Source organism: Delphinapterus leucas, chromosome 20 (genome assembly GCF_059928025.1).
Source record: "Delphinapterus leucas isolate spDelLeu-1000000601 "Yukka" chromosome 20, BTC_Dleu_Yukka2, whole genome shotgun sequence".
In the NCBI taxonomy this organism is placed as follows: domain Eukaryota; kingdom Metazoa; phylum Chordata; class Mammalia; order Artiodactyla; family Monodontidae; genus Delphinapterus; species Delphinapterus leucas.
The window spans coordinates 58,953,740-58,980,295 of NC_143148.1; the positions used below are offsets into that span (position 1 = coordinate 58,953,740).

A 26,556-nucleotide genomic window follows, 5' to 3' on the forward strand; every position below is an offset into this window, starting at 1 on the left:
AGGATTATATCCTTAATTTCATAATCAAATTGCAAGCCAACTTTGGAGACACTTCAGCTATGTTATTCCACACAACAAAGGTGACTACTTCAGCTGAACAACTGCGGCAAAGACAGTGGTTCACTGCTCCAGCACAGGCCAGGCCAGGGGACTTTAGACACACGGGTGTCTACGTATATAACACGTGTGCGTGGGGGTAAAGAAGTCATTCTTTAGTAGTGCAGCTTGTTCAAACGGTATTTTTTGAATCAATTTTAAACCAAACAGGTTGTACATCATCTGTATTTCAACTTTAAAAAAGAAAAACAAACAGGAAAATTCAATATGTAAACGGAATAAGGTGGGAAAAGGTGAAGTGTCTGCCCACTGCCGCCACGTGAGCCCCTCACTCAGCCTCGGCTGAGCTGTAACAAACCACCACCAGCCAAACACCCCTTGGGCACCTTCACACTCGCATCTTTCTGTCCCATCTCGTTCTCCGCAACCGGAAGGAATGTGGACCGTGGCCCTGAGGGCCACTCGCCCTGTTGGAGCACGAATCCCCGGCACTGCACCCGCTGAAGGCTGCAACCACGGAAATTACCTGGCAGTCCAGTGGACCGTGGGGAATGAGACCCTTTTAATTTTTGTAAGAGCCCTTAAATCACCTTACCTTTGAAATAAATTCAGTCACTTCAGAGGAAGATTTGGTTACTGATGTTACTGAAGAATCAGACCACAAGACCTTAAAAACAAATAAACAAACAAACCTTAAAAACAGACGCCACATACTTAATTCCCAACACACTTGTCCAGGGATTCGTGGCCGGTACAGGCGCGGTAGTGGGACAAGCCCTAGTGCGCCTCTTGCATGGAGCGTTTATATACCCCTTGGCTTGTTACAGAAAGAATGTTCACGTAACTCAAGTGCATTAAAGCTTAACTTCCTGTTTTGCGCAATTATTCAAAGATCAGTGTTATCACTCAAGCGTGGAGTCTAAGGCTGCTCCTCAAAGCGTTAGAAAGTCCCTGACGACCCCGACTGCGAGTATGTGTGTGAGCACATCATCCTCACGTGGACCTCCTCTGTTCAGGTCAGTCTACGCAACTGTGGATGTGGAATCAAGAAATTACCAGAAACGAGCTCATCCAAACAGTAAGTACTCCATACATGTTCAGTGCTGGGGGCATGCTGACGGGAGGAGGCCAGGTCCCAGCCCTCAGGAATCTGACAGAACTGCGGGGGGTGACACAGGCCAGGGCAGTCAGTACCAGAATTGCGGGGAACATCCTCCATCGCAGGGGGCGGGGGAAGAATTCGGGGAGAAAACATCAGAAAGGTCTTTCTGGAAGTTCTACAAAGCCCGGTGTGTCTGTTTTCCCTTCCTGCACCTACGACAGCAGCAGTTTTAGTTCATGACTCCACAAATGGACTGTAAGTTCCCCGGGGCAGAGGGCTTTCCTGCACCGAGGAAAGCGTGAGCTGAACTCAGAAGGCGCGAGAAGGACAGAGGGGACAGGATGAGATGGGAGGGAAGCAGGGTCCATAACAAGAAGGGTTAAACCACGAACGAGGACGTTTACCCTAAAATCCAGAAGGAGCGTTGGAGGATTGCAAGTCGGGAAATAAAATGACTGAGTGTATTTTATCACCAATAGGAAAGTGTTGTATTTACACTGATTTAGAGAAAAGAGGTTGGAGACACCAAACAACTCTCATGCTCTCCTCCCACCCCGCGCTGGCCTTCATCTTCTGAGAAGCAGCCCAGCATGTTTGCTGACGGTCTCCGGGGCCTGAAGCGCTGGCCATCTCTCCTCTCTGTTGAAATTCACGTGAGTTCCTCTCTGTTCTGGTGGCTGTCACATCACATAACAATTACTAAGGTATGTTTTTCAAGCCCCCACAAAATACAAGCCAATCAAGGAAAGGGACCTCTCTTCTTCATCTCTGAATTCCCTATGCCTCCCAGAATTTATCAAGGCAAGTGCTGGCATTTTTGAATGAAGGTGCTGTGCCACCCAAAATCTACCTACACTAAAATCAAAGTACCTACGCCATTTTTTCTGTCTAAAATAATTAAATCTTTTAACAACACGAAAAGGAAGTTTGGGGGAGAGTGAGCTGCTCCCCACATAAAACACCAGTAACATCCATGATTAAAGGTGAGAACTTTCTAGCATTAGATGTGTGACCCAAAGTACTGCTGACGTGGTTTTCTAAGTAAAACATGCCGCATGTCACGTGGCACGAACGCACCCTAACCCAACTAAAGCGTGAAGTCCAACACCCAAATGGCGAGCACGGCACGGACACACCATTCTATGCTGAAACAGACAGTCTGCTTCCCCGACAATTACATATTTTAAATAGGCGCAACTGTTCTAGGTTGTCTGCTCCTGGTATATTTTTCTCTGACTTCCAAAAGGACTTGCTGCTCCAACCAGGGGCAAGGGCTGGAAACCAGCAGACCTCAGCAGCACTCTGCACTGCAGGTGACGCAGGCTGGCCTGACCCAGTCCCCTGGAGGGGCACGGACACGGGAGAGCAGCCTCGCACTGTGCCACGTGCTAGAGACACGTGATCTACCACGTCCAAGACAGCACCGATCCTAAGCTACCCCGCTGCTGATGTACCACCAAGAAGAAACACTGCCAATCGGCACAGTATTTTTCAACCACCCATAGTCACTCCAAGAGCCACTGAGACCTGCTGAGATGGATTTTAATGTATCTTAAACATACACAAAAAAGCATGGGGACTTCCCTGTGGCGCAGTGGTTAAGAATCCGCCTGCCAACGCAGGGGACACGGGTTCGAACCCTGTTCTGGGAAGACCCACACACCGCGGAGCAACTAAGCCCACGAGCCACAACTACTGAGCCCACGTGCCACAACTACTGAAGCCCACACGCCTAGAGCCTGTGCTCTGCAACAAGAGAAGCCACCGCAATGAGAAGCCCGCGCACCACAACAAAGACCCAACGCAGCCAAAAAAAAAAAAAAGCACGGTATGCACAGAGTACATAAGGGTACTGAGGATTTCTTCACACTCAGGGTCTAACTCCTCTGACCCACTGTCCGTCTCAGCTCTCAGCACCCTCTGGAGAAGGGGGAGCAGCGTCTTCTTCACTCACACAGGCAGCAGCTCAGGCAAAGGCCCTGCCACTGCTCAGGCCACAGCCCTCACGTGAGCAAGCAGCCCAGTGCCACCAGACCTGCCACCAGACCTCTGAGGAGCTCTGAAGTCGAATACAAGGACAGGCAAAGCAGTCACAAAGAACAAGGCAGCCTGGAGGTGGCACGGGCCATGCACTCAAAACTCGCTTTTAAAACTAAAAACTATCAACGGTATTCTCAGTGAACTAAGAGCAGAAAGCATCGCCAAGAACAGGATGCTATGAAAAAAGAATCGCCAGGGAACAGAGGTCTCTGTTGTTAAAAACAGGACAGCAGAAGTGAAACATTCACTTCAAGAGATGGAAGATGAGGGAATCTTCCATAGGATAGATCAAAGAAGTCAAAGGGAAAGAAAATAGAGGAAAAAAAAATAAAACAGAGGACCAGTCTTGAGGTCCAACAGGCAGACAGCAGGAGTTCCAAAACAAGAAAACTGAGAAAAACAGGACAGAGGAAATCAAAAGGAATGATTCAAGAAAAGGAACTCAAATTAATGGACTTAAGTTAAAAGGGCTGACTTGCATCTCAGCACAGTGGATGATAACCTACACCCAAGCCTGGCTCTGAGAAATGTGCAAAGGCTTGGGACTAAGAGAAGATCCTAAAACCTTTAGAAATTATAAAACAGGGCCAACACTGGATCAGGAGTCAGAGCAGATCCATGCTTCTCAACAGCAACACTGCAAGACAGTAAAGAAGAAGTGCTTCCGAGTTCCTAAGGAAAAATGACGCCTGGTCTAGAACTGTATTCCCAGTTACATGTCAGGTCAGATGGATGAAGACACTGCCAAACATGAAAGCCAGAAACTGTACCTCCCCGGGACCCCTTCTAAGAAGCTACTAGAACAACTATTAAAACCTAGAACTAACCCAAGGCAATAGATGAGTTAAGAGCTGAGAACAGGGTATCAGAGCCAGGAGGGAGGAAGGGACCCCGCGGGTGATGGTACGGGGGCCCCGCAATGAGACTGCACCAGGCCGAGTCCAGGTCGGAGCGGGGCCGTAGCTCCAGAGATGAAACCAATGGAATGCCGGATGCATTTGAACACAACCAGGGAAAACTTTAGGGGTGACTTTGTTTTCTAAGTACTTGTTCACAAGCAACAAACAAACAAAAAGAGACAATTAACTCCAGGTAGAATAAAGTGTCGGAAAGGAAAGGTACTAAATAAGCATATACCACACGGCTTGGGTAGCAACAACCTTCACACAGTCAGGCTAATTATCATACAAGCAATGAGGTGTATTATCACAAGAAACAGTTCCCTGCGCCTCCGGGTGATGTAGGCACAATGACTGGACTCTCTGCACACACAGAGCTGACGAACACAACTAAAGAAAAAAAAAATAGTTGTCAAGACTCATCCTTAGCTAATAGTGATAAAATGTTCAGAGCAGTTAAGATTGTTTCAAGATGAAAAACTTCTAAAGAAAAGATACAGCACTAAAATAAAATGTAACGTCTGGGTTCTTAACAAAGACTGGCATAAAAAGAATGGGTGTTTTAATTAGTATTGCTCCACAGTTCCTTTTAAGTCAATACAACTCTCCCGTCTACAGGCGTTTCAAGTGTTCGGGTAATCTTCTGGTGTTTTTTTCCCACCCTGTCCTTCATGTGTAATAAGTATACTTTAAAAAAGTTTTAGTTATTCAACAGTGAATTTGGAAAAGCTGGTAAAATTTGGACATTTCACATGTACACAGATATAAAATAATTTTTGTATTTTAAAAGATTCTGTCATTTTCTTCCTGTATTTGCTTTCCTCAGTAACTAGTAATTACAACTTCAGCAAAAACAAAACGAACTCCATGAGAAAAAAGAACAGGAAACTCAAACTCCTGCTTGCAGTCCATTTGTTACTTACGGTCTTCCTATAAAATAACAACCTTTCATTTGTATCCTGGAAAACAATGACACATGAAAACTAAAAGTAGAGATAAACAAAGCTGAGAAAAAGGGGAGGGGGGGAAGTCGCTGACTTCTCCTTGAATGAGTGAAAGCTTTCAGAAAAAACCGCTTCTCGAGTCTTCCTATACTGTTACCAATAGAGGGTACATCTCACCGTGGTTAAGGCAGAGACTCCTAATAAAGTTCTTTATTGTTCTGGCCACAGTACGATAGCTATTTATATCCATGTTCAAAAGACAACCTATTTAAAGGACAATTTATCCTAATTATTTAGGGCTCTGTGGACAAAAATTAATCCTCAGGTAAACTTCTTTCTTTCTTTTTTTTTGGCTGCATTGGGTCTTCGTTGCTGTGTGCGGGCTTTTCTCTAGTTGCAGCAAATGGGGGCTACTCTTCACTGTGGTGCACGGGCTTCTCATGGTGGTGGCTTCTCTTATTGTGGAGCACGGGCTCCAGGCACGTGGGCTTCAGAAGTTGTGGCACGCGGGCTTCTCATGGTGGTGGCTTCTCTTATTGTGGAGCACGGGCTCCAGGCACGCGGGCTTCTCATTGTGGTGGCTTCTCTTGTTGCGGAGCATGGGCTCTAGGCGCGTGGGCTTCAGTAGTTGTGGCACGCGGGCTCAGTAGTTGTGGCCCGTGGGCTCTAGAGCACAGGCTCAGTAGTTGTGGTGCATGGGCTTAGTTGCTCTGCGACATGTGGGATCTTCCCGGACCATGTGTCCCCTGCATCGGCAGGCGGATTCCTAACCACTGCGCCACCAGGGAAGCCCTGGCAGGCAGATTCTTAACCACTGCGCCACCAGGGAAGTCCCAATCCTCAGGTGATGTTTTTAAAGGTTTTACTGAGTATAACTGACAATGAGATGCACATATTTAAAGTGTACAAACTGACCAGTGTGGACATACGTATACACCCATGACACCATCACTCCGATCTATATAATGAACATACCCACCAGTCCCTCCCCAGGAAGCTATTGATCTGCGTTCTATCACTGCAGACTGTTTTGCATTTTCTCAATTTATATAAATAAACTCATACACTGTATGCTCCTTTTTTCTGGTTTCTTTCACACAGCACGATTACGCACTTTCCCCCATATTGCCAAGTGTATCCGTAATTCACTCCTCTATTCTGAACGTTGAACTGTGTGGCTGCGATACCACAGTGTATATCCAGCCTCCTGATAATGGATACTTGGGGCGTTACAAACAAAGCTGTTATGAACATTCGTGTACAAACCTTTGTATGAACGTGTACTTTCATTTCCTTTGGTTATTGACCTAGAAGCGGGACCGATGAATCAGATTTTAGGGATATGTCTGACTTTTTAAAAACTGCCCAACTGTCTTCCAAAGTAATCTCACCATTTTACACTCCCGTGGCAGTCCTTCCACACACCTGCCAGCAGCTGGTGTGGTCGTCCTGTCAACTTCAGCCACTGTGATGGGCGTGCAGTATGAGCTCACCGTGGTTTTAATCGGTGTTTTCCTAATGGCTACCGATGCTGAACATCTGTCACGAGTGCTATTTGCCATCCATACATCTTTCCTGGTAAAATGTTCACTTTTTTTATTGGGTTATTTTCTCATCATTGAGTTTTGAGAGTCCTTTTTATAGTTTGAATACAAATCCTCTATCAAACATGCAATTTACAAATGTTTTTCTCCTAGTTCTGCGGCTTGGCTTAATTTTCTCGACAGTGCCTGTCAAAGAGCAAGTTTTAAACTCTGATGAAGTTTAATTCATTTTGTCTTTTATGGCTCATGTTTTTGGTATCCTACCTAAGAAATCTTTGCCTGTTTAAGTCACAAACTTTTCTCCTATGCTTTCTTCTAGAAGTTTTATGGTTTTACGTTGTACATTTAGGTCTGTGATCAGTTTTGAGTTAATTTCTATATAAAGGGTGAGGTTTGATGACGGTTCCTTTTTTTGGCATATGGTTATCTGCTCCTGAACCATTTGCTGAAAAGACCGTCTTTTCTTCACTGAAATACCTTTATACCTTTGTCAATAATCAGTTGACCAGGGTGGTGTGGCGTCCGGGGCCCTTAGCCCGAAGCAGACGCGGCCTGGCCCGCGGGATAGAGCAGTCACCACCGTCAGGCCCCGAGCCGACCCCAGGGCCACCCTGCAAGGAGCCGCGGGCAGCGGGAGCCTGAGTTGCTGCCAGTGCTGGCACCAAAACTGACAAGCTGCTCCTAAAATTCACATGGAAATGCAGCATCCCCAGAACAGCCAAGACAATCCCGAAAAAGAAGACCAAACCTAAGAGGACTCACACTTCCCAATTCCAACGTCAAAGCCACAGTACTCAAGACACAGCAGTGCTGGCCTAACAACAAGAGAGATGAATGGAACTGAGAGTCCAGAAACCACCCCTCACAATTTCGCTCAACGGATTCTCAACAATGGTGTGAAGACCCTTCAGTGGGGGAAAGAATGGTCTTTTCAACAAATGGTGCTGTCCAATAAAGATGTTAAAAAAATTGTAAAATAAACAAACAAACAAATGGTGTTGGACAACAGGACGTCCACATGCAAAAGGACACATTCGAACCCCTACCTCACACCATACACAAAAAATCAATTCAAAATGAATCAAAGACCTAAATGTAAAAGCACAAACAATAAAATTCTTATCAGAAAACACAGGAGTGAATCTTTGCGACCTTGGCTTAGGCAACGATTTCTTAAATATGTAATACCAAAAGCACAAGGAATGAAAGAAGTAGGTAAACTGGACTTTATCAAAATTAAAAACTTGTGTGTGTCAAAGGACAGCATCAAGAAGATGAAGAAAATTCCCACCCAATGGAAGAAAATCTCTGCAACCCAGTAATTCCAGTCCTAGGTGTGTATCGAGGAGAAATGGAGGCACTTGTCCACACAGAAACTTGTACATAAATGTTCACAGCAGCGTTACTCATAAGAGGCAAAAAGTGGAAACCACCCAGAAGTGCATCAACTAACTGCTGAGTGGATGAACTAAATGTGGTCCATCCACACGGTGGAATTTCACTCAGCCATAAAAAGGGAAGCACTAATACATGATATAACATCGAGAAGCCTTGAAAACATTATTTGCATGAAAGAAACCAATCACGAAAGATCACATGTCGTATGATTCCATTTATGTGAAATATTCAGCATAGGCAAATCCACTGAGGCAGAAAGTAGGTTAGTATTTGCCAGGGACTTGGGGAGGAGAAGTGGGGAATGACTGCTAATGGGTATGGGGCTTCCTCCTGGGATGGTGGAAATATTAAAATTAAATCGTGGTGATGGTTACAAAATTCTGAATAAATTAAAAAAAGCCACTGAACAGTTTAAATGGATGAATTTTATGTTATGTGAAATCTATCTCATCAGAGGCGTAAAGAAGAAAGTCAGTTAGAAAATTTTAAAACCGTCTAATCTTTAAAAATGCCATCAAGGATATTCTCCTGAAGTCTTCAAAACAACCAACTGAGTGCTTTACATGTGAGTGTAGCTCGGGCCCCACTGCCCCGGGGCACAGCGTCTCCTCCCTCTTAGCAGCACCTTTAACACAGGTGCGTGAGTCTTCCAGTGTTTTCTTCGTTTCAGAATTGTTTGGACTGCTCCATAGTGTTCTCCATATAAACTTTATTTTATTTTATTTACTATTTATTTATTTACTCAGGCTGCGCTGTGAGGCTTGAGGAATCTTAACTCCCTGACCAGGGACTGAACCCGCGCCCTCGGCAGTGTAAGAGCGGAGTCCTAACCACTGGACCACCAGGGAATTCCCTCCGTATAAATTTTAGAATCGTCTTGTTGATTTTTTTTTTCTTTTAAATTTATTTATTTATTTTTGGCTGTGTTGGGTCTTCATTTCTGTGAGAAGGCTTTCTCTAGTTGCGGCAAGCGGGGACCACTCTTCATCGCGGTGCGCGGGCCTCTCACTGTCGCGGCCTCTCTTGTTGCGGAGCACAGGCTCCAGACGCGAAGGCTCAGTAGTTGTGGCTCACAGGCCCAGTTGCTCCGCGGCAATGTGGGATCTTCCCAGACCAGGGCTCGAACCCATGTCCCCTGCATCGGCAGGCGGATTCTCAACCACTGTGCCACCAGAGAAGCCCCTCGTCTTGTTGATTTCTAAAACAGAAAAACGCTACTGGGACTTACTTTTGCCGGGCGGTCATGTAAGATGACAGAAAGTTTGTAAGTTTAAAGGTACGTGGAGTGATGGTCTCCCACTGTCCACAGGTTCTCCCTCTTACAGAACTGTAGTCCTGACCACAACGAGCTAGAGAGACCGCGGTTAAACGCCCGAGGCGCTTCACTTCTCGAGTGTGACAGGAGCCCCAGACCTAAGCACATGCATGTCACACATTAGGAGAGTGCAACTCACCTGCAGAGAACAAGCACACAGTGTGGGCTGCGCGAATGAACGGGTGTGCTTTATAAATAAGAAGATGGTTGTGTTTTTTAAAATCTTCCTTGTATCTTTCCTTTGTGCCTCAAATTACCATCAACAAATGTAGTGTGGGCAGTAAATCCCTTAGGGCGTATCAAGTTAGTATGAGTCGGACTGCTGGCTAGTGAAGGATTACCACTTTCCTAAACACAAGAATCCTTTTATCAGTTATCGCGTCAGGAAAAGCAAGCTTTTCCCATAACCAAACCTTTTTCTTTAAGTACCAAAACACTTCATTCAGCTTAACCATTTGGGGTTAGAAGCGTCTTAAACTGAACTTCAACCCAGCTGTCCGCTCTGCTTTCAGAAGACTCACCGGCGCCCTATCCTGCCAGCCCGCCGCCTCCCCACCCTGATCACAAGGCCCTCCTCTGGGGAAAGGCCAGGAGAGGCCAAGTGTCTACCCTGCCAAAGCTCATTTCTTTGCAGAGAGGCTGTGGACTGGGGCCGAGTCCAAGCCCAGTTTGATCAGACGGGCTGTGAGTGGGATCTGAAGGGCTGTGAGTGGGATCTGAAGGGCTTGACGCTCAGCAGTTCCCACGCACGCAGGCCCTGTGCACGGGGACCACGCCCGCCACCAGCCCCTCAGGCGATATCCGCCAGCCAGAGGCTGACTGCAGAGGAGAGGAGCCACACACCCGGCGTTTCAGGGACTCTCTGGGCTCCCCAACCCCAGCAGGCCTTGAAGATGCTGGGGTCCTGAGGTTCTCTGGTTGCTGACACTTGGCTGCTGGTCGCAAGCTCTGACAACCTCCAAAACCGAAGGGAAGCCTTTCCCATACATCTATGGAGTAACAAGTGATTTGCACAGTGATTTGCACAATGCAGGACTTCCCAAATCAATCAGTTTCCTACGATGCATGTGGTCAAAGGAGAACCTCGCACAACAATGGGGTAGTAACAGAACCCTGGTGACACAGCCAGCCACGCACACGCGGCTAAGCGGGACCAGGAAACTCAGTCTGGCCAGTAAGACATAAGTGGAAGTGTCTAGTGGCTTTTTTTTGCCACGCCTCGCAGCACTTGGGATCTTAGTTCCCCGACCAGGGATCGAACCCGTGCTCCTGGCAGTGGAAGCGAGGAGCCCTAACCATTGGACTGCCAGGGAAGTCCCTCTAGTGGCTGTTTTTAAGAATGCTCCATGAAAAAGAGGTAAAAGTAACCTTTCACTCTCCTCTTCATCCCATGTCCTGTTGCCTGGAATGAAAACGTGAGGGCTGGAGTCCTAGCTGCCATCTTGGACCATGAGGCTAAGGGCCACCTCCTAGAGATGTCAAAGCAGTCAGCTGGAGGGAACCTGGCTCCCTACGTATTTTATGGAGCACAGATGCCATTCCAGCCCCAGGGCCGACTCCTTGTACACTCCGATGTTGTTTAAGCCACTGTTATCGTAGATCTGAGATTCTAATAAACAGTATGCCTCAATTTTCACAATTCTCTACGTTAGCCAACTCTGGTGACCAGCCACCAGCAGCTGAGCATGTCAGTCTAGAGAATGTTCCCCCCACACACACACCAAGGAGTTTCTGTCACCCAGGAGGTACAGAAGAACAACAGCTCATCTTTGCAGCCACTTACTATATCCAGACCCTGTACTGAGTGCTTTGAATGAACTGTCTCATTTAATTCTCCCCCAAACTCTATCCTGTTCGACTGAATGGAGGTGCTGGGGCACAGAGAAGTCCAGCATTGTCCTCGGTCACACGGCGAACAGGAACACAACAGGACTGCGCACTCCAGGCTGTGGCCGAGCCCAGCCCCTCCCCCTCATGGAGCCTGCTGAGGTCCAGGGGGAGCAGCCCCCCAGGCCCAACAAGCCCACCGTGGAGACGGTCCACCCACAGGGCCCAGTCCCCACTTCTGTCTCCCGCAGCAGTGGCACAGTGCTTTGCAAAAGACTCGCCTTTTATTTTGAGACATAAAAGTACCACTTCATGGTAAATGTTTCCTTCCTATCCCTTAGAGGAGAAAAGGAAAAAAAAACTTAGCATCTTACCTCAAAGGAACATTCAACATTTCTTTCATTTTTTTTGTGTGATAATCCCTTCAGGTCTATCTTTTCAACACTCACTGTAAAGGTAAACAAAACAAAACAAAACAACAACAAACAAAATTATAAAAATGAAGTAAGAGCTTGAAGTACATATGATTAGTTTGCATCGATACATTAGCAACTTTTCACAAGTACGGCTCCCAGCACCCGGCCCCGTCTCCTCTGTGGTGGGTGAGCTCGCCAGGAACGAGGAGGCTGCTCGCGCGGGAATGGAGGGCGAAGTTGAAAGTGACACAGAAAAAGCAGGCAAAAAATAAAAACAAATCATAGAAAAGAAAGAGATCGGTGCTTGAAAATGCACAAGGGCACAGACCATAATTATAACTGAAGATTAGTTATGATCTGTTCTCATTTCTGAAAAACTAATGCTCAACGTTTTCCACTGTGATTATTTAGAGACACAGCTGCCCAGAACCTCTCACTGGCATCTCCTCATCTCCTCCTTCTAGGACAAAGCCAGGCTGGAGGTGTGAGGAGAGCAGCTGCGGAGGAGACCCTGCAGACCCCCAGCACTGCCTCTGCAAAACAGAGCAAGGACGGGCAGAGGCCGCAGTTGCACAGGTGGACAGGGATGAGAAAAGGTCGTCACCGTTAGAGTTCCAAAGCCATCACCTCTGCATACCTCCCTTTTCACATGCAAGGGTGCATTTTTTTTCTCCTCAAAAATGAAAACGATACAATTAAGCTTCTAAGCCCTTAAGCTTTAAGATGCAAATATTTGAGCACAAATATTTGTTGAAAATAAAACAGCACTTATCAAACATGATGTAGTTTCCAAACTCCCAAACCACATTAAGGTACGTATGTCCTATTTCTGATTCAAATACTAAAGTTTCTCAAGTACCGATTTAACTGATTCTTCAAGCTTATGAACCTTGGGCAGGCACACGGGCAGTCAGCTCTTATGCAAAGACCCTGGCGAATGAGGGAGGCTTTACTTTCTGAACAGAACACGCACCTTCTTGCACTATTTTTCACCAACATTTCCAGAGATCCCTTGGCTGTGCACTATGGGGATTTCTACAAAGCTTCAAAACCTGTCTAGCATGACACACTCAACATAACTTATTAAAGCTATTAAGTTACACTTTCTGCAGACGCCCCATCTCCTGGTCGGCCATACCTTCCATGGTTTTCTCCGGACCACCCCCAGAAAGCTTTGTGCTCAAAAGTTTGGAGGGAAAATCTGAGAAACTCCTTTTTGTAGGCTGCCCATGTACATTAGCATATTAAAGGCTCTGAGAAGTCCTGCAACAAATAAATCTACATTTTTAAACCACAATTCCTCAATTTCTTCGGCCACAGAACTCTCTCCTCCCCTAACACGTCTGAGCACCCCAGAGAGCAACGAGCAGCTCTGTGCACCGGGCTTCGGGGAAGGTTCTAACCCTGCACTGCCCACTGCTGCAGCCACCGACCACACGGGACCACTTAAGTTGGTACTAATTACAATTGAGTAAAATTAAAAATCTCACCCCTCGGTTGCACTAACCGCATTTTAGGCATTCCCACACGGGGCTAGCAGCTGCCATACTGCAGCAGACACAGAAGCCCGGCCATCCCAGGGAGCTCTACTGGGCGGCACTGTTCTAAGCGAGGGGCAGGCAGGCTGCAGGCTGCCCTCGGCCTGTCTGTCTGTGTAAACAGGCTCCGGGGCACACAGCCACGCCGTGGGCCGACGTACCGTCAATGGGTGCTCTCCACCCAGCGACGGCAGAGCCCGGCGGCGGTGCCAGACTCCGCACGCTTCCCAGAGCCAGAAATACTGACTTTCTGGATCTTTGCAGAAAAAAGGGTGCCAATCCCTGCCCTAAACCAACAACTGTTCATTCACCAACTCGTCTTACAAAGCTCCTGCTGTGTCCCGGGCCGTGTTCCAAGGGCTGGGCACACAGCGATCAGCACCGTCCATGGGTTCTCGCACTCACAGAGGTTACGGCCTGTTGGGGAAAAGCGCTTTCACGCCCTGAACTTTCCTCATGAGTCTCCCTAATTTTATAAAGTCGCATCGGGGTTGATATGGATCTTGGGAGACACTAGAACCCATTTGGTTTAGAGTATTTTTAGCTTAAAATAGCTCACAGGAAGGAATTACTCTAAAAAAAAAATAAGAATGTTTTCTTCCTTTCTGGCAAAACAAAGAAAACACTACATTTAGCAGCTGTGCACTGCCCGACCTCACTCAGCAAAACTACTCGCTGTTCCCGTCTGACCTCCCCAGTCAGACTGTCGGCAAATAAACGGCTCTTATGTTTTCCCAATCACTATTTTTAAAAACTTACCACAATGACCTCACCCTAATCCAGGTCCTTTACTTTTTTACACAACAGAATATACAAAGTCAATGAATACAGAAAAATGTTATTCGGCATTTTCCCAGGCCACAGAACACCAACGTGTACCTCAAAGTTCCAGGACTGAGTATGAGGATTTATGAAAAAAAAAGAAAAAAACCCCAACTGGACTGAAAGCGGGAAGTGACTCATAACTGGACAGGAAAATGTGAAAAGGAGATGAATGTTACTCAGCTGTTTTCAAATAAGAGAGGCATTTTGGACCACAGGACTGAAATGTTTGTGAGACCTCTTCAAAATCACCAGCCCACCTGACTCGGTGTTCTGTGTCCGCGCCATCGGCCCTCTGCAGGCAGCTGCAGCGGCCCCGGCACTGCCAGGATGGCTCCGGACCAGACACACGGCCTGCCGACGAGTTCTGCTGCTTTTCTCTTGGTGCCGCGCCCACTGTGTGGCCACTCGCGGCTCTGAGGGTGGGAGGACGGCCTGCTGGGGCGGGGGTGGGGGGGGGTGGGAGAGATCGTGCAGACGGACTTCTGTAGCAGATGGGACTGGCGACGGTGGCTAACACAAGGGGCGGCTGGGGGTGCTGAACTGGGCGGGCTTCAAAGGTGTGTAAGCATACTCTCGATTTTGGAACTATTAAAGACTATGTTTATAAAAATAAAAACATGAAAAATGCTTATAATATTACCTGAAAAATTATAAACTGTATGTATAACATGATTATAGTTGTTTAAAATGTTAAAGAAAGACTAAAAATAAATTATCAAAAATGATAGGGTTGGGCTTCCCTGGTGGCGCAGTGGTTGAGAGTCCGCCTGCCGATGCAGGGGACGCGGGTGCGTGCCCCGGTCCGGGAGGATCCCACATGCCGCGGAGCGGCTGGGCCCGTGAGCCATGGCCACTGGGCCTGCGTGTCCGGAGCCTGTGCTCCGCAATGGGAGAGGCCACAACAGTGAGAGGCCCACGTACTGGAAAAAAAAAAAAAAAAAAAATGATACGGTTAATTGTGTTTGGTTGTGGAATTATGGGTAGTTTCCCTGCCAAATTTCTGTAATGCGGTTTCATAATTTTAGAGTGTTTACCTACACGCATATAAATTTGTTGACGACCCACTTAAAGTCTACTGGTAGATAATGAGGCCTCCCTCCCTCCCACCACCCTCGTGAGCCCTGCAGACTGTGTCATCTGTCACACACGAAGTCTCAGTACTTTCTGAAAAGGGCCAGCAAACTTGTGTCAACTTGAGGGGCTAGATACCAAACCATCACCTGCAGGGAGAGAACACATCCGAAGACAGGATTAGCACCAACTGGAAAGACCCCGAGCCCGAACGGGCGCGATGGGAAGAACGCTAGGGGGCTGGGAAGGACGTGAGCCTCGCTGGGCTCCAGACTGTGCAGAGGCTCAGGGCAGGGCACCCAGGGCTGGGAACCCGGGACTCGAGGCCACCAGCCTGCTCTCACGTAGAGATGCAAAGAGCAAGGTGGTGTGCTGTCTGCTTTTAACATTTCGTGTGTTCAAACCTTTCTTCTTTCCTTATTCACGACGTACACTAGGAATTCTCCTCAAATCTTACAAGTTAGAGCACACCGCCTTCACTAAGATGTGTAATTGCACTGAACTACCATTTTTATAATTGGATCAATGCCTAATTTAAAAACCAGAACACTAACGTAACTGAAAAAGGAGGGAGGGAGGGAGATGTGCGCAGAAGAGACTGTAAAAGGCCCCGCAGTAACAGCCCAGGCAAGCATCCCCAAAGGCCTGAGCGGGGTCTGGCGGAGTCACAGATGGACCAGAAAACCACTCCCCGGACCTCAGCCCGGGGAGCTCCTGCTAAAACCGCCACAGCCTAAGGGCCACCAAGGGCCTTCAAACGATCTACAGGAGCTGATGGCCGGCCACCTCACACCGAGAGAACACGACACCTAGAGATGATGGCTTTAATATGTCCCAAGAATGCGGCCCCCTTTTGGAACATTTTCCCTAAAGCCTTCTGGAAAAAACCGAGTGGTTGGTAGTTTTCTGCCAATTATGTGTTTTACTTGATTTCAAAGTATCTTTATGAAATAGCTTAATTCTGTACACTCAATAACAAGAAACCAAAAATTACCAAAACTGTGCCAAAAGAAAGCACAGTAAAGAGGGTATTATTCACGAGGAAAGGCAAAGATGGAAACAGTCATGTTCCAGCACAACACCGTCTTCTCTCGAGTTCTATACAACAGTACTCAGTGTCTTCATACTTAAAGACACTAAACCAGACTAATGTTTGAGATGCCTCCAGCTTTACAATCGTTATTACTGAAATCTAGTTTTCATCTAAAACTTGAAAACCTGTATTCTTAAAAGTCTCAGGTGAATAATGACGTTCCTAAAATATCAAGTTACTTTCTCACTTTCATTTAGTTGTCTGTATTGATGGGAATAATTTTTTAAAAACACTGCTTCTTTTAATTGTCCTTAAAATTCAAACATACACTACTATGCTGATTAAACTGATCCTCTTTCCTACATCTTTTTAGGTCACGTTATATTTAAGAACTCTGTAATTTATTTTTCTTTGATTTTTTTATCATCTAGCTACCTTGCATTAATTTGATTTGTTAGTTCTCCAGAAATATAGAAACAAGAGCAGTACATGATCCAGAAAACATAAAGCTGATAGAACATATTTCTAAAGTAGCAAAAGTAGGAAATGAACACACATTCCATTGGAATGGTTAGTGATATGGCACTTGAATCTAGGGGCCTGAGGAATTCACTTGTTTATGTATTAAGGCAAACGTTTTATTCAGCCTTAGTACGCACGAGGCACAGGAGCAGCCGTAAGTGATGGAAAAAGGACACAGTTCACAGCAGTGCTGTGGGGCTAGACCTCAAAGGGAAGGGCCCAGCGGGCAGAGCGACACAGTGGTCAAGGCCCAGGGATGACAGCACCTGTGCTGGACGAAGCTGTGCCGTGGCGGAGACGGGTGACAGGAGGCCAGGGCAGACAGGACAGACCCACAACCCACTCGGCAGGGCCAGGGAAGCCAAGGGGCTCTGCAGTCAGACAGGCGGTCTGAAACGTGACACTTTCCAGCTCTGCGACCTTGGGTGCAGTTATTTAATCCCTGAACAAAACGTGCTCTGTGGGACTGCGGCATCACCTGGCGGGCTTCCACAAACTCCAAGCGGCTTCCCGAGGAAGGCTGTACCTGAAAATCTTCACAATCAATAGTACAGAGAAAAAGGTAATGCTTTCACTTCATGTGTACTTGAGTTTCCTTTTCTACTCTCTTCTAACACAAGTGTTGGGATCCCAGCTTATCTTAGGAACACTGCTTATCTGTGACTCAGTTCTCCTGTCTGTGAAATGGGGACTGTTGTTAGAACGAACCAGCTTATACCTGAGCCCCACAGGTTCTTAGGAAGATCAGATGAGTTAATGTATGTAACGAGCTTGGACACCACCTGACAAGAGCAGTCAGGGTTTCAGATTGTCCTTACTGCTGTCCCCTGAGCTTCAGTACTGAAGAAATACAAAAATCTGACCTCTTTACAAGCTAAATTGTGTCACTGAAAACTTCTAAGAAGCAGAGACAACCCACAACAGAAGTGGGATACAGAAAAGACAGCAAGAAAACTTTAATAACACTCAGAGTGGCTTCAGACTTTCCGAAGAGCAGTAACAGGGCACCGGGGAAAGTGCGAACGACAAAACCAGGTTTACCTGCTGGTCGATTTCTGGGCGGAGGAGACCATCATCCCCATGACCACTGGCTGGAGAATACCACAGATAATTAGCAAGCTCTGCCTATTCTCTAAGCATTATGATGTCTGAGAGCAGACAATAACGGTCCTACCACAGATCTGCCTTCCCGCACCCAGGCACATCGGCAAGAGAGTGACAGACACAGCCGTTCAACTGGCAATTATATCAAAAAACAGGAACGAGGGGGTCTTGATAATTGTGCCTACAGGAAAAAGCACAATGGTGAAGGAAAGGCCTTCCCCTTAAGACTGCGAGGGTGTAGGACACAGGCTCCAAAGGTGCGGGGACGGGCTGGGGACAAAGGAAGCAACGCCCCATCGGGAGGCGCTCCTCCCTGGGCGACACATGCAAGGAAGAAGTCCCTCGGAGCGAGTGAGTGACAACCACCCACCCGGAAACTGAGGTCCTGCTGTGTCTTCAGAAAGACTGACCCTACAGCTGAGCCAGAGGTGAGCCGACCATGCGCTCCCAGGGCTGCTAGGAGCGCGATCTTCCCCCCACACACACCGAGCGCGTTTCCAGGCACCCGCGCCCGGCTCTAGACCAGGAGGCCCAGAGAGCCCTGTCTCTCCCCAGCGAGACCCCAAACCCCGCACAGCTGGCCGGGGGACAGCCAGCCCGACTCTGTCTAGTGTGGCTGCACAAAGCCAGACCTTCAAGAACCAGGGAGCTCGGCCTCCTCCCAGATGTGCCCTGCCGTCTCCAGAGGTGCACTGTCCACACTGAGCTAGTGCAACCGCATGAAATAAATCTAAAAGTTCAGGCCCTTACTCGCATGAGCCACATTTTCCAGGCTCGGAAGGAACGTGTGGCTGGTGGCAACTGCCTCAGTGCAGAGAGAACATACCGTTACTACACAGAGCGCTACAGGACGGCGCTGCCCTACAATTCAGGACCCACTGCGGTGTGGGGCGGGGAGAGGCACAACAACTTTCACTTTTTCCCCCTTAATAAACATCAAGATGTGAGATGTTTACAGCCGAGATCCACTCGTGTGTAACTTGCAGAATTTAGAAAAACAGTACATCTTACTAAGACTAGCATCCCCAAAGATCTGAGAGCATTTAACCAAACGCCACTGCGAACGTCTCCCCCTACATCCGATGCTGCTCCCCTCTGACCCTGCAGACCAAGCGCTCACCTCTGGAGTGCTTCCCTCCAGGCCTCTTGGGCAGCGACTCCTCAGTGGAATGCGCGGATGTGTGCAGGGCGTTCTCCAAACTGTTACCGACACTGCTGACGGGGGTCTCCGTCCTGGGAGTGACCTCAGGGGACAAAAATAGAAACATCTTATTTTCTTCCATGTAGTTCATATGGAATGATTTCCATTTTTATTTAAAAGACATTTAAGTTTATTGTATCTTCAAACTTTTCTATAAAATGTGTATTACTAGTGCAACTAGAAAGCACGTCCAGCAAAAGACAAAAACTTCACCAACCCGCTCCTCACCACTGAAATTTAAAAACATCCCCAGTTTGAGCAAACGTGGAAGTTCATGTCTTGTGCCAGTGGTTCACTCGCTGGATAGAAACTGTTAACCAAGCCATCAGGAATCATATACCTCTATGTGAGGCAAAACCTGATTTTTTATTTCTTCAAATCATAGAGTTTCCTATAAAATTAATTACACAGCAGGACTTAATACAGTCCTTCTATAAATCTTGAAAAAAAAAATAATAAAACGCTCTACAAAAAACCCAGTAAAGAACAGAATACAACTTGATCTATTCTGGGGGGCACATTTCTAGAAAGCAGATTCTAAAATTACCGTTCCATTTCCGGGAGTCTGTCATACGAAGTACTTACACGTGAGCAAGATGTGGGGCGGGACGCTCACTGCAGCATTTGTAGTAGTAAGATACTGAAAACACCTTAAACAGCTACTGACAGAGGCCCAGTAAACAAAGGCCTGCTGCCCACAGATCCCCACTCTGCACGATAAGGAAAGCTCACCTAGACCAAGTGTCCAAAACAAGCCAGAAGGAGTGTTCCCTGCCCCTCCCGTCTTAGGGTTACAGTGAACGTGTCCATGTGTAAATAAACAGTCAGGGCCCGGAAGGATACGGCAAACTCGTAACCGTAAGTGATTTCAAGACATGAGAGGAGGCTTTCTTGGGCAGGGTGGGGAGGGTGCAATAACTTTCTTTTTTTCCCCATAATAATGACCAGTATTTGAAAATTTTATAGCCAAATATATTTACTACTTGTAGGATTTAGAAGAATAAAAATGACCAATGCTTTAACGTCTTCATATTCACAATTTAATGTACATCAAAATTTCAAAGGACCGTAGAGAAAAATTAAAATTTTAAAGTTTATCAAGAGAGGTGAGTTTTAAAAGGTGGAGAGGGGCTTCCCTGGTGGCGCAGTGGTTAAGAATCCGCCTGCCAATGCAGGGGACACGGGTTCAAGCCCTGGTCCGGGAAGATCCCACATGCCGTGGAGCAACTAAGCCCGTGCGCCACAACTACTGAGCCTGCGCTCTAGAGCCCGTGAGCCACAACTACTGAGCCCACGTGCCACAACTACTGAAGCCCGTGTGCTAGAGCCCGTGCTCCACAACAAGAAAAGCCACCGCAATGAGAAGGCCGCGCGCCGCAACGAAGGAGTAGCCTCCGCTCGCCGCAACGAAGGAGTAGCCTCCGCTCGCCGCAACTAGAGAAAGCCCACGCCCAGCAACGAAGACCCAACGCAGCCAAAAATGAATGAATGAACGAATGAATTTTAAATAAAAAGGTGGAGAAACACCATGCTACATACACAACAAAGGAGAAGATCTGGGAAAAAGTGGAGCATGCCTTCTGGTCCCAACCCTGACCCGTGTCAGGAAGCTCTCTGGCCTTCACTGTCCCTGGTTCTCCTTGTTACCTGGACAGCAGGTGGGCGGCAGCACAGCCCCATGCCCTGCTGTGTAAAGCCCGGGCCCGGGGCATCAGGCAGAGGCAGAGGGCGTGGAGCAGGCGGAGGTGGCACCACTCCTGCAGGGCAGGATGGTACATGCCATCTCGGAGACAGGACACCCAACCCTTCACAGACGGAGCCGCAGCGACACCACAGGCTGCCCACAACAAGCTCCGCCTGCTCTACCTGCCAGCCTCTGGCCAGGAAGGCCTCCTGCTGTGCACGGGGACACGCAAGGACCCCACGCAAGGACAGCAACTCACCGCAGGTCTGGTTAGTCTGCAAGTTTATGTAGCTCGAGGAAAGAACTCCTCCCCACCCAGTATTCCTCCAAAAGGTCAATTCATTTGATAACATTTACCAAGATGTTATCAAGACAGCTACATTTTTCAGTTACTTATATTTATAATTTAACTAAATTGGATTATTTCCTTAGGTGTGGCAAAGTTTCTTTCATCATCCAATGGTCAGAGTATTCCAGAAATGAACTTCTCTCCTATTAAATAAGATAATAGCACTAACAGGTACAAGTAATTACTCAAAGAGCAAGATTTTAAATTCCAAACAGTAAATTATTACTTTGGGAAACAACTCAGGAGGTTACTATTTTCAGCTACACACTGAACATAATGGCAGCAGACTCCCCGCATCTGACCTGACTCCTAGGAACCCCTGTGTTCTCTTAGCTGCCCCGGCAAGTAATTCTAGGTCCTGGTCCTAAGAAGAGAGAGGCTGAGCTGTCTCAACAACCGACAACGGAAACACTGGGCCTGCTGGCCAGTGAGGAACCTCTCCGCCCCAAGCAGAGACACACATGCCCCTGCGCACCCTGCAACAGCCCAAACGGCAAGAGCAGAACGCCATCCTCCAGACTCAGCCTGTGGGGAGGTGGATGCAAGAGTGGACCAAGTGCCCTCCAGTCCCTCTGGTTAACACTGTGGTTGGAGAACGCAGCTTGTGAAGCAGGGGAAGCAGACCCACACGGGGTTCTCAGCCCTGACTGCACGGGGAACCCCAGGGCACTAAAAGAATGCAGGCCGACACCCCGCCAAGCCAACCAGGACTTCTGGACTGCGGCCGGGACACTGGGGTGGTTCTTTTGTTTTGTGCGTGAAGCTCCCAGGGCCCCACGTCCAGATGTCTGACTGTCCCCAGAGGAGAACAGCGAGCTCCTTCCCTGGATTCACAGGAAAAGCTACAGGGTGTAGGTCAATGTGCCGTGGCTACGAACAGAAAGGGAAAAATCTGTGAGTTCCCCATCGAAATGTATGCACTGCATCTGACATAAATACATGAAAGAAAACTCTTTAAAACTGTAACTACTGGAAAAAAAAATATTTGTTTTCCTTGGTACTTTTTCCGCAAAGCATTTCCTCCTACTCTTCCAAATGTTCACTTTTTCCAACCAAGCCTTTATCTTTCCTTTGCTCCTTTGTTTACATTGAAAGCTGTCTTCACTTGCATTTCCCAGAAATGCTGTTTGGGGTTATTTCTGGTCAAGTTAATTTGCCCCATGTGACCTATGCAGTTCAGCTCAAGTGCTCTCTGACTCAGGCTCACAAGCAGGGCCCAGTCAGCAGCTTGGTGGACACGAGAATAAAGACTCGCTCGGTTCCCAGTGTCGCCTTCTGCTGCTGCTGGGAAGGCGCTGAGAAGATGCTCTCCAATGACAGAGCCCAGCTCAACCTGGACGGATGTTTCCCATTAGGCTCAAAGTCCCTTTTCCTGCAAGCAGCCGGCTCTATTTCTAAACGACGCCCGACGTGCTTGCCGGCCAGCTCACCTCCCGTTTCACCTTCACAGCCAGCCTCTCCTACGGCCCACGGGGTCTGGCTCCTGTCACGGCCCTGACAACCCCCACGGCTCCCCTCCGCTCCATCCACTGCGGCCACCGGGGGTGGGACCGATGGCCGGGAGGCCTTTGCCCCAGCTGTGCCCTCAGCCGGGAGCCCCTCGACCCCATCTCGTGCACGGCTCCGGCTCCGCAGCTGCGGCCGCAGCCTGCTGACCATGCCACCGTGGCCAAAACTTCGTCTGGCAACGTTCAGCTTCCTCCACTGCACCTAGCTCGTAGGGTTTTGTGAGAATTAAATGAAAAGCATTTAAAGTAGCTAAGTGTGCTGGAAAAACAGCCAGGATTCAGTGAGATGTTAGCGGCTGCTATGACCATTGCACGTGCCGGCCAGCCATGAAGGCCATTACACAGGCTCAAGTGCCAACACACGGCGCTGTGAGGACACGTGGAGGCGACACATGCCCACGAGGTCCCGCAGAGAAGCTCCCCTGGGCGGCCTTGAATCCGGGGGCAGGGTCCGTGCTCGGCCCCCCTGTCCGCACCCCGAGTGCAGCACGCAAAGCTGCACTGCTGACCACGCCCAGGGTCCAGGTCCAGGGAGCCCCACGGTCTCCACATCCCCGTCCCTGGAATCTGGGGGCTGCCTCCCCCTCTAAATAGACACTCCACCTACAGATGGACTCTTCCGTGACAAGCGATCAGCGCACTGCAACTACAGGTAGACAAATGCCCTTACGAGCAACGCTCACATGTCACAGGCGAGCAATCTCATCCCCAACCAGCAAGTGCAAATCGGTGCAAGTGTCTCAGCAGCAATTAGGTGCATGTAACAGACTTTTATTACATCTGTACCTTTGGACCCACTAATCCCGCTGGGAGGAATCTATCCTAAGAATATAGCCAGCGATACAAAGGTTTGTGTGCAAGAAGGTTCATCTTAGCTTTAGAAGGACAAAAATAGGGAATTCCCTGGCAGTCCAGGGGTCAGGACTTCGAGCTTTCACCGCTGAGGGTGTGGGTTCAATCCCTGGTAAACTAAGATCCCGCAAGCCGTGCAGCACGGCCGAAAAAGAAAAAAAATGACATAAATATCCAGCAAGATTAGTATTTAAGTACGTAAATAAATTTACATCCAGGGGCTTCCCTGGTGGCGCAGTGGTTAAGAATCCACCTGCCAACGCAGGGGACACAGGTTCGAGCCCTGGTCTGGGAAGATCCCACATGCCGCAGAGCAACTAAGCCCGTGAGCCACAACTACTGAGCCTGCGCTCTAGAGCCCGCGAACCACAACTACTGAGCCTGAGCTCTAGAGCCCACGAGCCACAACTACGGAAGCCCTCACACATACAGCCCGTGCTCCGCAACAAGAGAAGCCACCACAATGAGAAGCCCGCGCACCCCCTCGCCACAATTAGAGAAAGCCCGCGCACAGCAACGAACACCCAACGCAGCCAAATAAATAAATAAATTTACATCCATATGATTAAATATTACGCAGCCTTTAAAAAATAATTTCAGAAAATGAAAGGCACGGAGAACACTCACGCTTAGATATGTGAATTTTGTAAGATATAAATTGTATAGATACATAGACTACAGGCATTGAAAAAAGAAGAAAACACGCCATAATTTTAATAGTATTTACTATCTGAGTGATTAAAAATATACTTTTCTGTTTTTCAATTTTTCTGGAAGGAACAATCACTATTAGAATTAGGGAAAAAGTTAAAGATACTAAGTCTAAATGAGAGCACCTTCCTACAAGATGCAAACAGCATGAAAAAGTCCAACAAAAGCAAGTTCTAAAACCGCAGCTGCTCATCCCTTGCGCGGCTGTCCTGCCCCCCCCCAGGCCTGGAGCGGTCTGGGAGCTGTCGGAGGTGCTGAGCAGCACCGGCAGGACAGGAAACCCCGTGGTCTAGGGAGGACGGAGGAGCTGAGGCCTCGTGGGACCGGGAGTCAGCCAAGCAAACACCTGCAGGAAGGGCTTCCAGGAGCAGGGACAGATGGGTTGGGGCCCTGAGTCTCCAAGAGCTGGACAGCAAGGCCTCCTTGGCCGAAGCTCATGAACGCCAGGGACCTCCAAGCACAAGCATGAACTCCAGCAACTACAAACAGAGTCCCTGATTTTCAACGTGTTTTCCCAGTACCACCTCTATACTGGAAAGAACAACATGTTAAATACTTCTAAGTCAATGGGGAAAAAATACATAAAATCAAAAAGAAAAGTGATTTGTAAGCATTTTACTAAAATAGTGATTATGTGTCTCTAAAACCCAGAACAAGAAAATAGATAGTTTAATAGTGAAAGCTATTTGCTGACTTAGGCAAGCGGAAGCCAGAGCTAACCAAAAACCGTTTTCCACATAAAAACACTGCTTTTAATATTTCTTACCCTAGGGCTCTGCTCATTAAAAAAGAGAAAAGGAGGGAGAAAAAAACGATTACCACTCAAAAATCTCAGCACAAGGTACCAAGTACGTAACCAGATGAGTTCCAGCAAAGCGGCTCGAAAGCCATGCTCTTCCCTAGCAGCCTTCAGGGCGGTGCAGCCCCACTGCGCACCCAGCCTCACTGTGCACACCGGGAAGCTCAGAAATCCAACTCCAGGCCACCATGCAGCCGGCAGCCGGCAGTTAAACCAGAGCCTGGCGGTGGGGGAAGGCGCCGGGAGTAGCAGGACAGGCTTCGTCTGGACAGCCGCACTGCCAGCCTCTCATTCAGAGGTTTGTTTTAAACACTGTCAACAGCTTAGGTGTATTCTCCTAGAACTGAACAGACAACAGGCAGCAAATTTAAGGCAGGGGCAGGAGAGCATTAAAAACAGCGGTGTCGAAGGAAAGGTGCAATGTTAGTGGTGAGGACCATGAATGACGCAAGGGGTCACGCAGGAGTATTATTAAACCCAGAACTTCGAAAGGCACAGCCACGTGGGATCTCAATAAACGCTGAAGACAATGCTGAATGTAAAATACATTCAGGAAGGCAGCCCCTCCCCCTTTAGGAAAAAGGTAAGGCGTGTGACCGGTGTACTCGTGGAAACCACTTCAAATGCAGGGCTGCGGTCTTCTGCACGGCAGTGTCAATTTCAGGTAGAGTTTCTTCTCGTGGACGTCACAGCCAAAGTCGGTCCTTTTTACCCTCAGGACTTTTGACATTAAGTGCATACTACACACCATATTGTTAGCGTGCGCATTTTGGCCAGAAGTGTGCTTAAATATTGGGGTTTTCTTTGAGAACATGAGTCAAAGTCTAGTCATAATGAGTAAACTGGGCTCTAATGACCATTTTGGTTCTAGACGTAATATTCAAGCACCAGAGATGAACCTCGCAGAGCAGCACACGTTCCAGTGGTTGACTCCCCGGGGTGCGAGCCACGATACGGGTTCAGTCCAGAACACTGGGGCATCCGGGATGGGGGACAACAGGCACCCAAAGCAGCTGGAAACGAGCAGCAGCCACCCAGCTGAAGACGAGGATGCACCAAAGGTCCAGAGAGCATGAGTAACACAGGCCCTGGGGAGTTACTTCTACAGGAGCCACTTGAGCAGACGCCTGTTACGAGCACGGCCAAGCTGCTCAGTCGCTCAGGGCCAGGTAGCTGCTCAGGGAAAGATCAGGCTGGAAAGGGCCCAACGCGTGATCAGAGAAGACACTCAGGTCAAGAAATTCAAGAGGCACCTCCAGCCGCAGATGGCAGCAGACCCTGCACCTGAGAGGCACACGGGTATGGGCGCTGAGCCCGCCCTCTCACACACCAGACCCTCCTCAGCACCCTGAGTGCCAGAGCACCTCAGCAAGCATCTATGTGCAGTCTCCAAAGGACACGCTAATCTCAAGGCACCGGGCCAGCCCATTTCTCCGCCTCTGCCCAGAGCCTCACCTTTACAGTTACGCGAGTCCCAGCAAGCGGGAAGCACTCCTTCACAGCTATACTTCCTCGGGGAGCGTTACTCCTTCTTGGACCCATGGTCTACACTGACCACAACACTTGGATTACAAAACACAGGTGGTTCTCCATTCAATAACAGCTGAGTAGTCAGAGCAATATTTTGCAGATAAGCATAAGCTCCGGAGAAAGCATATAAAACAATGAACCGACACAACCAAACACAGGAGAAACCAGGGGGAGGTCTCAGCTTGGAAGTGAGATGTGCACGGGTGAGCTCCTGTGCAGCAGGCCTAGGCCGCACCAGAGAGAAGAGCAGCTGAAGCTCAGGGAGGGCCCCAAGTCTCACCAACTCG

The 26,556-nt window shown here is 48.2% G+C and overlaps 1 protein-coding gene across 1 annotated transcript in view; it reads right to left on the reverse strand.

Annotated features, from left to right (window-relative positions):
* The window catches only part of ZCCHC14 (zinc finger CCHC-type containing 14), a 57,654-nt gene that overhangs the window by 13,378 nt on the left and 17,720 nt on the right, over positions 1–26,556 (reverse strand). Inside the window, exons 2-4 of the mRNA XM_022582966.2 lie at positions 18,756–18,879; positions 11,501–11,574; positions 653–724 (exon numbers count right to left, since the gene is read on the reverse strand). Of these exons, the coding sequence (XP_022438674.2) occupies positions 653–724; positions 11,501–11,574; positions 18,756–18,879 (270 nt within the window). The remainder of the gene's footprint in view (positions 1–652; positions 725–11,500; positions 11,575–18,755; positions 18,880–26,556) is intronic.